Source organism: Bufo bufo, chromosome 2, assembly GCF_905171765.1.
Source record: "Bufo bufo chromosome 2, aBufBuf1.1, whole genome shotgun sequence".
Lineage (NCBI taxonomy): Eukaryota > Metazoa > Chordata > Amphibia > Anura > Bufonidae > Bufo > Bufo bufo.
In genome coordinates this window covers 722,538,002-722,553,689 of record NC_053390.1, presented here as the reverse complement: position 1 = coordinate 722,553,689, position 15,688 = coordinate 722,538,002, and the positions used below count along the sequence as shown (strand labels likewise).

The 15,688-nt window shown below is 42.7% G+C and overlaps 1 protein-coding gene across 3 annotated transcripts in view; it reads right to left on the bottom strand.

Annotated features, from left to right (window-relative positions):
• DLC1 (DLC1 Rho GTPase activating protein) overlaps positions 1–15,688 on the bottom strand; it is a 590,258-nt gene that overhangs the window by 328,386 nt on the left and 246,184 nt on the right. For all 3 annotated transcript variants that reach the window (XR_005776381.1, XM_040418808.1, XM_040418809.1), the window contains exon 5: positions 7,921–7,954. Coding sequence is in view for 2 of the 3 variants with exons in the window: in XM_040418808.1 (XP_040274742.1) it covers positions 7,921–7,954 (34 nt within the window). In the remaining variant the exon portion in view is untranslated. The remainder of the gene's footprint in view (positions 1–7,920; positions 7,955–15,688) is intronic.

The following is a 15,688-nucleotide window of genomic DNA, read 5'->3' as shown; positions in this document are numbered from 1 at the left end:
AGCATAGTGATGCTCGAGCCGAACTGGTATTCGGCCAAGCATGCTCGCTCAACACTGGATCTCATCAAATGGGTGCAGAAGTCTGCATGTGTTGCGCATGAGCAGCCACTGGCGCAGTGAAAAGAAACCAAGCTCCCCAGAACCTGTCCTGCTGCAGAGTTCGTACAGGTAGTCTGGAGCAGCCTATCAAGCATATACAAGATGGAGTTCCAGCGCGTCAGGCAGTCACAAATTAGACGTCTGACGGGCAGGTGGTGTCACCGCTGAACATCAGCAAGGCGAGCCATGGCCGTGTAAGGCCCCTTTCACACGGGTGAGAGATCTGTGCGGGTGCAATGCGTGAGGTGAACGCATTGCACCCGCACTGACTCCGAACCCATTCACTTCAATGGGGCTGTTTAGATGAGCGGCGATTTTCAAGCATCACTTGTGCGTTGCGTGAAAATCGCAGCATGTTCTGTATTCTATGTTCTACAGTATATTCAGGCCCCATAGAAATGAATGGGGATGCATGAAAATCGCAAGTATCCGCAAGCAAGTGCGGATACGGTGCGATTTTCATGCATGGTTGCTAGGAGATGATGTTAGTAACATAATTATAAGGGGAAAAAATAGCATTCTGAATACAGAATGCTTACTAAAATGTGGTTAAAATAGTGGTTAAAATAAATAAATAAATAGCTCACCTCATCCTGTTGTTCGCGCAGCTGGCATCATCTTCTTTCGTCTTCTTTCAAAAGGACCTTTGATTACGTGGTGAGTGCGGTGATGTCAGCGCAGGTCCTGAAGATACAAGATTTCTACCTTCATTCAGCAGGACCTGCGCTGATGTCATTGATTACGTTATCAAAAGTCCTTTTGCAGGTCCTGAAAGAAGAAGAAAGAAGATGATGCCGGCTGCGCGAACAACAGGATGAGGTGAGTTAATTTTATTTTTTTAACCCCTTTAAGCTACATTTTTAGTAAGCATTCTGTATTAAGAATGCTATTATTTTCCCTTATAACTATGCTATAAGGGAAAATAATAAAATCTACATAACACCTAACTGAAACCCGAACTTCAGTGAAGAAGTCCGGGTTCAGGTCTGGGTACAACAATCAGTTTTTTCTCACACACGTGCAAAACGCATTGCACTTGCGCGGAAAAAACTGAGCAACGCAACGCAATCGCAGTAAAAACTGACTGAAATTGCATACGCACTCGCACGATTTTCCCTGATCGCAGACACAACGCATCCGTCTGCAAGGGTGCTAAGATCTTCTAAAATGGCCAGAGATTTTCCTGGCCTGCCGCAACACGTCCTGGACCCCGGGGTATTTGGTAATGAATCGCTGCATGACTAAGTTCACGACGTGTGTCATTTTGCCCTGTTTCAGCGCGCTCAGCAGATTGGCACTGTTGTTGCACACCACTTTACCAACTGTCAAATTAAGCGGGGTTAGCCACTGATCGGCTTGTGACCACAAAGCTGAAAGCAGTGCAGGACCGGTGTAGATCTTGGCTTCCAGGCCGGAGGAGTCAGGTGAGGAGGAGATGGAGGATGGAGGATGGAGTAGGAGGAGGAGAAAAATAGGCAAGCCTGCATGCAATCCGTGGTGGTAACACCAAATCCACACGGGTGCCACGGGTTACATGCTTGACGGCCGTCAGAAGGTTCACCCAGTGGGCAGTAAAAGTTATGTACCTTCCCTGCCCATGTTTGCTAGACCACGTGTCTGTGGTCAGATGTATTTTGGCACCGACGCTGTGTGCCAGAGATATATTAACTTGCCATTGAATGTGGCCATATAGCTCTGAAATGCCCTTCTGGGAGAAATATTTCCTTCCGGGGACCGTCCATTGCAGTGTGCCAATGGTCAAAAATTTTCTAAAGGCCTCAGAGTCCACCAGTTTATATGGCAGTAGTTGGCGGGCTAGCAGTTCCAACAAGCCAGCAGTTAGCCAGCGGGCAAGAGGGATATCCAGCGTCATCAACTTTTTATGCTCGAACATTTGGGCCACGGAAGCGTGCCTTGTGCCAGATGAATGCAACAACGGCACGGTGTAAAGTGGAGTGGAGGACAAATGGGAGGAGAGAGGAGAAGGAGAAGAGCGCCGGGAGTGTGGCTTTGTGGGTTCTGACGGCGTTTCTCCCACTGGGCTCGGTGATGGGAAGCCAGGTGCCTTCTTAAGGCGGTCTTCCCTAGGTGAGTGTTGGGCTTACGACTTATGCGTTGATAGCACAGGCTGCAGATGGCAACACTATTGTCAGCAGCTGACACGTTAAAAAAAGCCCACACCGCGGAGCCATGTGCCAGTATCCTGGGAGAGCAAGATGTGACCGTGCATGGTGGATGGCTCACTCCAGATACATTTGCAGTCTGTTTTTTGCCTCCTGTGCACTGCGAGTTCTGCCTGCTTCTCCTCCTTCTCCTCCCGATCTGCTGCTCTGTCTCTCCCTCTGAACTCCCCTCCTCTTCCTCTCTTGTGGGCACCCATGCAATGTCCATTGACACGTCACCATCGTCACCTTCACCGCCACTGACATTAGAGATCTCGGAGTAGGCAGCAACCTCCTTGGGCTGATCTGGGTACTGTTGTCAGACTGCTGGGTGGCGGCCGTTGCTACCTCCTCTTCCTCATCCGATGCCAAGAATGGCTGCGCATTGGTAAGGTCTAGGAATGGATGGGAAAAAATTTCCTCTGACTCGAGTGGAGGGGCTATGGTGATGGTGGTGGTGTCTTTGGGGGTGCACACAGCAGAGAGTGAGGAGGGTGCAGATACAGAGGATGAGGAGGGTGCAGAAGCGGAAGGCTGAGTGAGCCACTCAACCAACTCTGGTGCATCCTTTGACGTAATCGCACGCATCTTCTCCAACTTCCCACTTAGGCTCCAGCCTGGTGCACCTGCCCGACCCCTACCACCCCTGCGTAACGGCCTGCCTCTTTCTCTGTCTGTCATTTTTAAAATGACCCTGTGCCAAAGTCTCTAGAGAAGAGCAGTATTTGGTGGAAGCCGGTGTATCGCAGGCCCCAATCAATATTTTGTGGAAACAGGTGTATAGAACCCCTGAATCAATATTTGGTGGAAGCAGGTGTATCACATTCCTCAATCTGTATTTTGTGGAAGCCGGTGTATCATAAGCCTCAGTCAATATTTGGTGGAAGCAGGTATATCGCACCCCTCAATCAGTATTTTGTGGAAGCAGACATATAGAACCCATTAATCAGTATTTTGTAGAAGCAGGTATATCGCACCCCTCAATCAGTATTTTGTGGAAACAGGTTTATAGAACACCTGAATCAATATTTGGTGGAAGCAGGTATATCGCACCCCTCAATCAGTATTTTGTGGAAAGCGGTGTATCGCAGGCCTTAATCAATATTTGGCGGAAGCAGGTATATCGCACCCCTCAAACAATATTTTCTGAAAGCAGACAAATAGAACCCCTTAACCAGTATTTTGTAGAAGCAGGTATATTGCACCCCTCAATCAGTATTTTGTGGAAACTGGTATATAGAACCTCTGAATAAATGTTTGGTGGAAGCAGGTATATCGCACCCCTCAATCAGTATTTTGTGAAATCAGGTATATCAAACCCCTTAATCAGTATTTTGTGGAAGCAGGTATATCGCACCCCTCATTCTGTTTTTTTTTTGGGGGGAAACAGGTATATCATTCATGTTGCAAATAGTTCCAATAACACTTGTCCCTCTATATATCTGTGGTATCGCAGCAGGACCGCACACAACTGCTGCACAATAAAAATGCACTATTATATACTTTCTATGTTAGAAAGTATATTATAAGTATATCACACCCCTCAGTATATCACACCTATGAATAGCACACCTATACCAGTCCTTAAAAGGACTTTTGTGGACCTATTAGCTAGCGTTTGGTGTCCCTAACAGTCTGTCCCTGCTCCACAAAGCACCCTCTCCCTACACTGGCAAAACACAGAATGCAAAATGGCTGCCAGATCGGGTTCTGTGATAGGGTGAGGATGTGTCCATGTGCTAAAACGTCTCAATTGGCTGTATCTCACCTGATGGATGTGTCATGGGTCAAATTTCAGCGCAATGCAAAAGAATATGGCGCCGGCGGACAACGCCATTTGTCCGCATGTTCGGCGAATCGCGAACGAGCAAAGTTTGCCGCAAAACAACCTCCGGGCGAACCACAAGGCCATCTCTAGTCCCATTAACCTTCAAAATTCTCTGTCCACTGGCTTCAGCTATGATGCGTTGATATAACATCTGACTGCTGCAGCCAACCGCTGGTGACACATCACTGCTACAGCCACTGACATATCAGGCAGGATCCAGGGGGGCTTGTAACTGAATTATTACTCTTTTTGCTAGTTTATAGCATTGTAAGTGCTGGACAAAATCCCTATGTCATGCAGGTTCAGCTCTGTATAATGTCCGTACTTTTTTAGACGTTATTTGGTAGTCCCTATAAACACTTCATTTTTTGGCTGATGTCTATGGTAAATTTGTTAATCTTCCATATCATAACTTTATATACCTGTCACGAGGGTATCAAGAGCCACGTCTGACTCCGTTATACCCGGGGTCAGGAAGTCGCAGCGGGTGGCTGCGCGCTCTATATCTAAAGATCACGGTGTTTCTTAGTTATTGTTTTCTGTGTTTGCCTTGCTATCCTTTTTGTCTCTCTCAGGGATCCGTAGCTTCTCCTCCTCAGCTGTTTCTTGTCTGCCACTCCCTACCTCCTTATATTCTCCCCTCACACTTCTCTAGTTGCCAGTTATAGAGCTTCCTGCCTGGACATCTATACTGACCCACTGGAGTGGTTAATCCTGGTTGTTGTTCCTGTGTGCTACCCTCCGGATCCCTGTTTGGTTTATTGTTGTCTCCTGTTGTCGCCCACCTGGGAATATATGTTGAGACTGTGTTGTCTGTCCTCCCCTTGGTGTTTTCCCTTAGAGTTAGTGGTGCGGACTAGTGTTCCCATCGCCCTGTTCACTACCTAGGGCTCAGCTCAGGGAAAGCCAGGGCTTTAGGCACGTGATCGGCGTACGGGTGAGGAACCCGTCTAGGGACGTCAGGGCAGCCAGGTGCCAGCCGCCAGGTGAGTCAGGGGTCACCATCTTCCCTCTCACTTGGTCAGGGCCTTCCTCGTTCCCTCCCTCTGTGTCACGTATGTTATAGCCACGCCGACCGTGATAATACCACAGTCAAAGTGATGGGTCTATTATATTGTATATCCAAATTAAAAGTCATGTTTTTTATTGTATCTATAAATTACTGCTCTGTGCTGGTAAACCTGTCAGTGTTGGTTTATCTTCAGGTAGTTCACAGTTCGTATGCATTGCTGCTTAATCAGGGTCTTCACATCTGCAGAGCTTTATCTCCAAGCTCATCATTCATATCCTCCTTCTACACCTCAACAGAATTTTACACGGCAACATACCCATATCTGGCATCTCTCCTCTTCCCTGAATTTCTGCAGCTGGAAATTTTTCTCTTCCTACATTCCTATCCAATCTAACATGTCTAATGATAATCTTAATAATCTTTTCACTTTCACCTGCTTGTGCGGTCACCTTCCTTTTCATCTGTTCTCAGCAGTGTTCTTCTTATGGAAAAAAGGCCTTACAGTAGATGACCCTTTGCCCTCTCTTCCATCACTTGTCTGGTCTTGATGGGAAATAAGGAACTTTGATCGCACACCTGTAGCATAGCTTTTGTTTCCTATGGTACATTGCATTTCTAAGGTATTACGAGAAGACCATAGCCACGTGTAGTTGTGTTGTTTTAGACTGTAAAATCTTATGTTTAAAACCTGTTCATTTTCTGCATTTGCTGTCTTTATTAACCAAGAATTTACAAGGTAACCTATATGGTCATTATACTTTGTAATCATTGCCAGTAAAGTCCTTAATCCAATGCTCCAATAAAACAAAAAGTTGATAAAGAAACTTACAGTTAATATCAACATCTCATAGAAACCTACATCCATTACATTCAAGTAGGCCAAAAAATATGCCTCAATCCAAAAAATCAACCCATTTCTTATAAATCCACAGTGCATTTCAGCAGATTTTCCTCAATACAGTTCAAAAAGATATGGGATAGGTAGATGGGTGCATCGATAAAATAGGATCTTTGATGAAAGATGAATAAATCCCTATGGTAGTTCTAAATTTCAGTGTAGTCCAAACTTCACATCCAATCCATATGACAGACCTACTAGCAAAAATATGATATGGATTGTAGATGTGGTTTATTATTCTCTAAACCATGGACTCAGCTTAATGCGTAGAAAATTTAGGAGGAAATACAAGTTAATATATTATCTTATAAGCAAGCTAGACTTCTTGGGCAGGACAGCTTATGGACATTTTTATTGAGATAATACATGCATTAAAGTGTGTTATTCCAAGTGGAGCACCTGAAGAAGCAGAGTTCATATAAGGTAAGGTAAAGCTACACATTGGGACCTATCTAAAGAAGAGAAGAGATGTCCCCTCGCCTAACATATATTTTTAGTAACTATTTGCATTCCCCATGTAATAACAATTCTGGAGCATCTATTCTTATGAGTCTATGTTGTGTATTTCCTTTATTGTTTCTGCTAGAAGTTGTGAATTAATTAGGGTTTGCAAAGAAGGTCAAGTTGGATGTTTCCAGTTGGAACATTTCTGCACAGTATGCCACTATCCAATCTGTGCTGCCAGTGTCATACTGTCCATGGACACCCTCTCAACTGGTAACACCCATCTGGACCTTCATTGCAAACTGCTAGAAACTCAATCATAACTTCCGGCAGGAGAAATACAAGAAAGGCAAGAATAATAGATACTCTAGAATTGTATTACACGGGGAATGCATGTAGTTACTTAAGCAGACATGTCAGGAGAGGTAACAGTTCCTCTTTTAACCTTTTAATTAGGAAATTGTGAATATATTTTTATTAATCCAATTGTTCCATGTGTGAGCAGCGGCGGTGGTGTGTTTATAACATTCCAGCAATATTCCCTGCAATGTTAACAGCAGAATATAGGAGCAGTTTTTGGCAGTCTGTAAATGGACTCTAGATGTTGTACTAATGTGTAGTTTAATTTCCTGCCATTGCCCAATTTTTCTTATTAGAAAGTTGATATAACCCATGGTAGAGATTCATTATGATTCCATTATAATCTGACCAATATTCACAATATCATACAGGAGAAAGTGTCACTGGATAACGATAGGAGCTATTGGTAATTGAAAGCATATTCATACATAGTGCTAATGAGAGAACCAACTGGAATACAAGTTAGATTTCCAAACTGACTTTTTTCTGAACAGCTTATCCAAAAGCCTTGGCCAGCCATCATGGACCAATTGGAAAAATAAATGAATTGAAAAACATTGAATTACATAGATAAGAAAAATGCATTATTTGTGACCTGTAAAATAATAATAACAATCATGATTATATGCTAAAGCACCACCAACCTTAAAAAAATGAATAAAAACAAATCTTGGATGCATGAAAAATAAAATTCCTATTTTTACATATATGTTCAGTAATTTAAAGGGGTTCACCAGGCTCCCAATATTGATGACCTATCCTCATTTACTTGATTGGGAGCTGAGCTGCAGTAACCTGGTATGGCCACTACGGTTTGAACGGAGCTGTGCTTCCTGCTCTGGCAGTTCCTGCACTGGCAGCTGCAGGTATTGGTGATCGGTGGTGGTGCAGGGTCTCAGACCCCCATTGATTGGATATGGATGAACTATTCTGTGGATAGATTATCAATATCAGGAGCCTAAAAAAAAAGTTTAACTCAAATCAAATCGGACCTGTGTAACGTGTAAATTGGAACGTGACCCTTTGAAACATAGGTAAGTGTCTATGGCCAAAAGCTGATGAGAAGTGAGACTGTGGATATGTTAACCAGCATATAGTAGAAATATACGGTACTTACCGCCCTTTTCTTTTTCTGAAATCACAGGCTGGGCCTATAAGAAAATAGACAGAAGAAAATGTTGAGATCTTGTAAAACTAGGCATTGTATGTGTCCTGGTCTATCTATCTATCTATCTATCTATCTATCTATTTACGATCTGAACTATCGCCAAATAATCTTCTACTAAAAAGGTTTTTCCAGGCGTGCTGGTTCTTTGGATATGCCATAAATGCCTATGATGGGAAACCACCTTAAATAGATTATTTTATTCATACAAACACATTGGAGTAATGATGATATGTCTATGTGGACTGGCTTGATGAAATGTATTCACAGTAGAATTATCTGACATCTGGGGCAGCTGCTCTACTCTGATTACTCCATGATTTGGCCTTCTGCTTAGTGTGGACAGACAGAAGCAGCTGTCACAGGGGTCAGTAGTTGTTGTTACTTCCTTATTTTGCAGGTGTCTCAGAGGCTAATCACAGACATAGAGTAACTAGTGGCTAAATAATGGTAACCATTCTATTGCCTCAATAAATGGGATGTCCAAGCTAACGATGAAGGAATTGATTAGTGACAAATCCAATTCATTAAGAATTTCACCAAAAATGTGGATTAAGCAAATCAGAAACATTTGTGATTCGATCAAAATAGCGGTCACCACTTCACTCGGTAGAAGACAGAGAAGAAGGCATGTGCTATCAAAAATGGACTATTTTTCAATTAAAAAATAAAATTTGACAGTGGGGTGCTTTTTTAATAAACAGGCTGTCTGCTACCACTGGCTACCATCTGCTTACCCATAGCCATATATGCAGGGGCGGATTGGGAACCTAAAGTGGCCCTGGAACAAAAATACCTAAAAGTGGCCCCATATTGTAGGAGGGTCTAAATTGACAGGAGGCAGGGCAACAAAAGTAGGGAGGTCAGCAATACCATAGCACAAAATACCACATACCACAGTGCCGCACAATATATTGCCTAAAAGCTGTACCTCTGAGTCGGTCATCAATAGCGGCCATATTCTGTCCTCCTCTTCTAATTGTCTCTGATTAAGATATGGAGCAGGGGTTTAGGGGTGAAATGCAGGACATAGTTGAATTCAGGAGGACTTGAATCTGGCTGGGTATAAAAGTACCTGATTACCACTGATAGATTATGTACCCAGCCAGTGGCATAGATAGGGGCTTGGGCAGCCCCCTGGTCATCAGCCCACCGGGAAATTTCCCTGTAAGGTCTATGGCCAATCCGCCCCTGCATATGTGCCACTGTCACTTTGACATTACTAATGCTGGTTTGGCGTTAAAGAGCTTGAAAGTGTCTGGATATAGTTCTAAGAGAGCCCAGAGTGTCATACACAACTTTTTTAAGGCAATTGGGACACTTTTAATTTGGGTTTCAATTAAATCAGTCCCAAATAACATCTGGAGATTGATTCATGCAAATTGGACCCGAAAAGAAATTTACTCAGTCCAGAACCAATTACAATGCTATAAAATAACAAAAGGAATAATACTCACCTTACCATTTGATGTTCCCATCAACCTTCAACATTCTCTGTCCACTGGTTTTAGCTATGATGCGTTGATAAAGTATTGACCTCCATGCTGTTGATAGATTACTGCTACAGCCACTGTGAGTAAACTTCATGCACTCTGCCTAGTGTGGATCCCATTGATTCATTGAAGTCCTGAACAGGCCTGCCCTACTGGAAAGGCTCAGAAAACCTACAGGATTGTTACATTTACTGAATCTATCACCAATGACCATTTAAAAAAAATTATATATAGATAGAAATTAATGCTGCATACTTAAATTAAAGGTGGTTAGCGATAATTCATGGTTTTATGGTATGCAATGATGTGTCACAGTTGTACTTATTACTGTGCGTCTAGCTTCTCTAATCCATAGCAATCAGCTACAATGATTGTGGGAGTTCCACCTGGCTTTACATTTACACTGAATGGTTGCCCACGTATTACATGGATAGGTCCAGCCTGCAAGTGTCATAGGGTTGGTCCTAAGTAAGTGACCCCATCTATGACATCTGTGGCATAAGTACAAGTGATATCTTTAAAGGGGTATGCCCATCTCAGAAATTGATGGCATATTACTAGGACTAGCTTCAATTTCCAGGCCAGGGTCCCCAAAGTGGGCTGCCATGGAACTGCCGAAATAGCTGAGCCAAATGTTAACAAAGGGTGTCCGTGCATACGTGGCTGCTCTCCGTTCATTTATTTATTTATTTTTTATTTTTTTTGGGGGGGGGGGGGGGGGGGGTCTGTTCCGGAGATAGGAGCCTATGTGATACTGATGGCATATGCTAGCGATATTCCATCAAGGTCTAAGATGGGAATACCCCTTTAAATGCACAGGATATGAAGATAAAGAATAGGGAAATTTGATCACCCTTCTAGGTGATTGATTTCTGCTGTCTATCACTTATCTGCTAATAGTAGGTGGATGTGCAGCATAGACTGTACAGCCCAAGCAGAATGCACCAAAGAAGAGTCATGAGCTGCCAGAAAAAGGTCTGGGGTATCCATGATTTCCCGCTCCCCCTGCTCACCTACTGCAGTCTTTCCGTAGAAGAAAATTGCCAATCAGTGGTGGTTGAGGGGAGCAGAAGCTCATGAATAAGCCAGGTTCTTCTTTGGCAGCATCTGACTCTTCTCTGGTGCACACTGCTTACATTATATGGTACAGTACAGTCGTGGCCAAAAGTTTTGAGAATGACACAAATATTAGTTTTCACAAAGTTAGCTGTTAAAATGCTTTTAGATCTTTGTTTCAGTTGTTTCTGTGATGTAGTGAAATATAATTACACACACTTCATACGTTTCAAAGGCTTTTATCGACAATTACATGACATTTATGCAAAGAGTCAGTATTTGCAGTGTTGGCCCTTCTTTTTCAGGACCTCTGCATTTCGACTGGGCATGCTCTCAATCAACTTCTGGGCCAATTCCTGACTGATAGCAACCCATTCTTTCATAATCACTTCTTGGAGTTTGTCAGAATTAGTGGGTTTTTGTTTGTCCACCCGCCTCTTGAAGATTGACCACAAGTTCTCAATGGGATTAAGATCTGGGGAGTTTCCAGGCCATGGACCCAAAATGTCAACGTTTTGGTCCCCGAGACACTTAGTTATCACTTTTGCCTTATGGCACGGTGCTCCATCGTGCTGGAAAATGCATTGTTCTTCACCAAACTGTTGTTGGATTGTTGGAAGAAGTTGCTGTTGGAGGGTGTTTTGGTACCATTCTTTATTCATGGCTGTGTTTTTGGGCACAATTGTGAGTGAGCCCACTCCCTTGGACGAGAAGCAACCCCACACATGAATGGTCTCAGGATGCTTTACTGTTGGCATGACACAGGACTGATGGTAGCGCTCACCTTTTCTTCTCCGGACAAGCCTTTTTCCAGATGCCCCAAACAATCGGAAAGAGGCTTCATCGGAGAATATGACTTTGCCCCAGTCCTCAGCAGTCCATTCACCATACTTTCTGCAGAAGATCAATCTGTCCCTGATGTTTTATTTGGAGAGAAGTGGCTTCTATGCTGCCCTTCTTGACACCAGGCCATCTTCCAAAAGTCTTCGCCTCACTGTGCGTGCAGATGCGCTCACACCTGCCTGCTGCCATTCCTGAGCAAGCTCTGCACTGGTGGCACTCCGATCCCGCAGCTGAATCTTCTTTAGGAGACGATCCTGGCGCTTGCTGGACTTTCTTGGACGCCCTGAAGCCTTCTTAACAAGAATTGAACCTCTTTCCTTGAAGTTCTTGATGATCCTATAATTTGTTGATTGAGGTGCAATCTTAGTAGTCACAATATCCTTGCCTGTGAAGTCATTTTTATGCAACACAATGATGGCTGCACACGTTTATTTGCAGGTCACCATAGTTAACAATGGAAGAACAATGATTTCAAGCATCACCCTCCTTTTAACATGTCAAGTCTGCCATTTTAACCCAATCAGCCTGACATAATGATCTCCAGCCTTGTGCTCATCAACATTCTCACCTGAGTTAACAAGACGATTACTGAAATGATCTCAGCAGGTCCTTTAACGACAGCAATGAAATGCAGTGGAAAGTTTTTTTTGGGATTAAGTTAATTTTCATGGCAAAGAAGGACTATGCAATTCATCTGATCACTCTTCATAACATTCTGGAGTATATGCAAATTGCTATTATAAAAACTTAAGCAGCAACTTTTCCAATTTCCAATATTTATGTCATTCTCAAAACTTTTGGCCACGACTGTATATTCTCCACAACCACTTACAATATCAGATGGGGAACACACCTTGGAAGTCAACATGTCTGTCATTATTATTTACTGCCCTCAATGAGGACAGCATAAGAATGATGACAGGTTCCCTTTAATATAAAGAAAACATAAATCCCACTGAGAATGAGTAATTCTAAATAACAATAAATTAACTAATATAGTTAAAATCAGAAACCATATCCAAGATTTTCCGTTATTTTCTTCAAGAAAAACTCCAGCTTCCACCTACTCCTAAATAGCTTTCTATATGTAGAACTTGAAGATCTTGATACTCTAAAGTTTTGCCTCCCACAATGTTAGTGGAAAATAAATCTAAAGATTGTGCGTTACTTTTTGGGAAATGTACATTTCCCACTGAAGTAATACATGCTGGAAATTCCTCAGTTGCTTATTGAGTATTTTTACTCTATGCCAATTTTATTTTTAGCCCAAGAGCAGTTAAAACATTTGGTTGTGTGCGTTTAACATGCCTGATGTTCTCTACATACAACAAAAAGACTGTGTAAATTTCCATTGAAATCCTAAATTGAGTAGAATAAGGCTCTGTTCATACATTTTCCCTTTACATTCGGAGTATGTGCAAAGAAAGTTCCAACACATACAGTATGATAAATGTATCTATAGGAGTGGCTTATTGGCCTCTGTCGGGTCGGCATTTGTTGGCATACCTTTTTGTAACTCTAACGGAAAGCGCAATTTGCTCTCAATTCCTATGCAGTGGTCCACCGCAACAAATTAAGGGAATAGGTAAAGTGTGCCACTATATAGCTTTACCATGATATACACTCACCTAAAAAATTATTAGGAACACCTGTTCTATTTCTCATTAATGCAATTATCTAGTCAACCAATCACATGGCAGTTGCTTCAATGCATTTAGGGGGTGGTCCTGGTCAAGACAATCTCCTGAACTCCAAACTGAATGTCAGAATGGGAAAGAAAGGTGATTTAAGCAATTTTGAGCGTGGCATGGTTGTTGGTGCCAGACGGGCCGGTCTGAGTATTTCACAATCTGCTCAGTTGCTGGGATTTTCACGCACAACCATTTCTAGGGTTTACAAAGAATGGTGTGAAAAGGGAAAAACATCCAGTATGCGGCAGTCCTGTGGGCAAAAATGCCTTGTGGATGCTAGAGGTCAGAGGAGAATGGGCTGACTGATTCAAGCTGATAGAAGAGCAACGTTGACTGAAATAACCATTTGTTACCACCGAGGTATGCGGCAAAGCATTTGTGAAGCCACAACACGCACAACCTTGAGGCGGATGGGCTACAACAGCAGAAGACCCCACCAGGTACCACTCATCTCCACTACAAATAGGAAAAAGAGGCTACAATTTGCACGAGCTCACCAAAATTGGACTGTTGAAGACTGGAAAAATGTTGCCTGGTCTGATGAGTCTCGATTTCTGTTGAGACATTCAAATGGTAGAGTCCGAATTTGGCTTAAACAGAATGAGAACATGTATCCATCCTCTGATGGCTACTTCCAGCAGGATAATGCACCATGTCACAAAGCTTGAATCATTTCAAATTGGTTTCTTGAACATGACAATGAGTTCACTGTACTAAAATGGCCCCCACAGTCACCAGATCTCAACCCAATAGAGCATCTTTGGGATGTGGTGGAAAGGGAGCTCCGTGCCCTGGATGTGCATCACTCAAATCTCCATCAACTGCAAGATGCTATCCTATCAATATGGGCCAACATTTCTAAAGAATGCTATCAGCACCTTGTTGAATCAATGCCACATAGAATTAAGGCAGTTCTGAAGGCAAAAGGGGGTCCAACACCGTATTAGTATGGGGTTCCTAATAATTCTTTAGGTGAGTGTATGTCAGGGCCTTCCGCTACATGTATGTGTCAGGGAATAATCAAGGATTAAACAAGATGTGAACAGTGTCTTACTTAGTATACTAATACTGTCAAATAGTTGAATCCAGTCAACCTCCAGCACTCACTCTGCCTATGCTTGCGTTGTGCTTTTGAAAGTATGTTCTTAGTTTTCTTGCAGTCCATAGTTAATTTACATATTCTTGGATAGACTACATATTAGGACTCATGCAGATGACCATATGTATTTTGCGGTCCTCAAAACACGGATCTGCAAAAAATACAGATGATGTCCATGTGCATTCAGTATTTTGTGAAACGGAACAACTGGCTCCTAACAGAACAGTCCTATCCTTGTCCATAATGTTCTATTTTTTTGAGGAATGGACATACGGACATACAGAAACGCAATGCACACGGAGTAACTTCTGTTTTTTTTGCAGACCCATTGAAATAAATGGTTCCGCATACAGTCCGCAAAAAAAAAAATGGAACGGACACGGAAAGAAAATACTATGAATTTGTGGTCACTCTCTGGCTTCACTGACCTACAGATCAGTGGGACTAAGCTGAGTGAAGCAAATTGGCATTGTGGAGCAAAGATCAGCTGAAGAGGATCCGATGCGGGTCTGTAAGTGAGTGAAGCCTAGTCTAAATATCCAGATAGTAGGGTCTTGAGAGATATGTCTGATCTTGTGAGACCATACTCTCTGCATAGTCAAGAAGATGCAGTGCTGATGTGGCCCTGACCTATCGCATGTTTTTAGTGAAAATTTTGCCTAGTGACAAAACAGACTTAACATCTTTTTTGTTTCATGTATCAAGTGTCTCAAAGTATGGATGGTAACTTTTGTGAGCTACATATTTCTAGAAAAAAGCCTTGTCCAAAATAATGTCTTAGTTCAGCTTTCCCTCACCTGTTTCAATTCATTTTTTGCCTTTACCCTGTATCTAAATACAGTCCTGATCAAAAGTTTAAGACCACTTGAAAAATGGCAAAAAATCATATTTAGCATGGCTGGATCTTAACAAGGTTCCAAGTAGAGCTTCAACATGCAACAAGAAGAAATGACAGTGAGACAAAACATTTTTTGAGCATTCAATTAATTGAAAATAACGATTAAACTGAAACAGGCTGTTTTTCAGCTGATCAAAATTTTAGGACCACATGCCTTTAAATGGACAAATCTGTGCAAAGATGTGGATTCATTGTCATTTTCTGTCAGGTAGTCACACGTTGTGATGGCAAAGGCAAAAATAATCTCCCTTTTTGAACGTGGTCGGGTTGTTGAACTGCATAAGCAGGGTCTCTCACAGCGCGCCATCGCTGCTGAGGTGGGATGCAGTAAGACAGTCATTTGGAATTTCTTAAATGATCCTGAGGGTTATGGAACAAAAAAGTCAAGTGGAAGACCCCAAAACATTTCACCAGCACTGAGCCGGAGGATCTAATTGGCTGTCCGTCAAGACACTGGACGATCCTCGACCCAAATTAAGGCCCTTACTGGTGCTGACTGCAGCCCCATAACCATCAGACGGCATCTGAGACTGAAGGGCTTCAAAAACAAAAAACATCTTCAAAGACCTCATCTCCTTGAACGTCACAGAACTGCTCGTTTGGATTTTGCAAGAGAGCACCAAACATAGGACATTCAAAG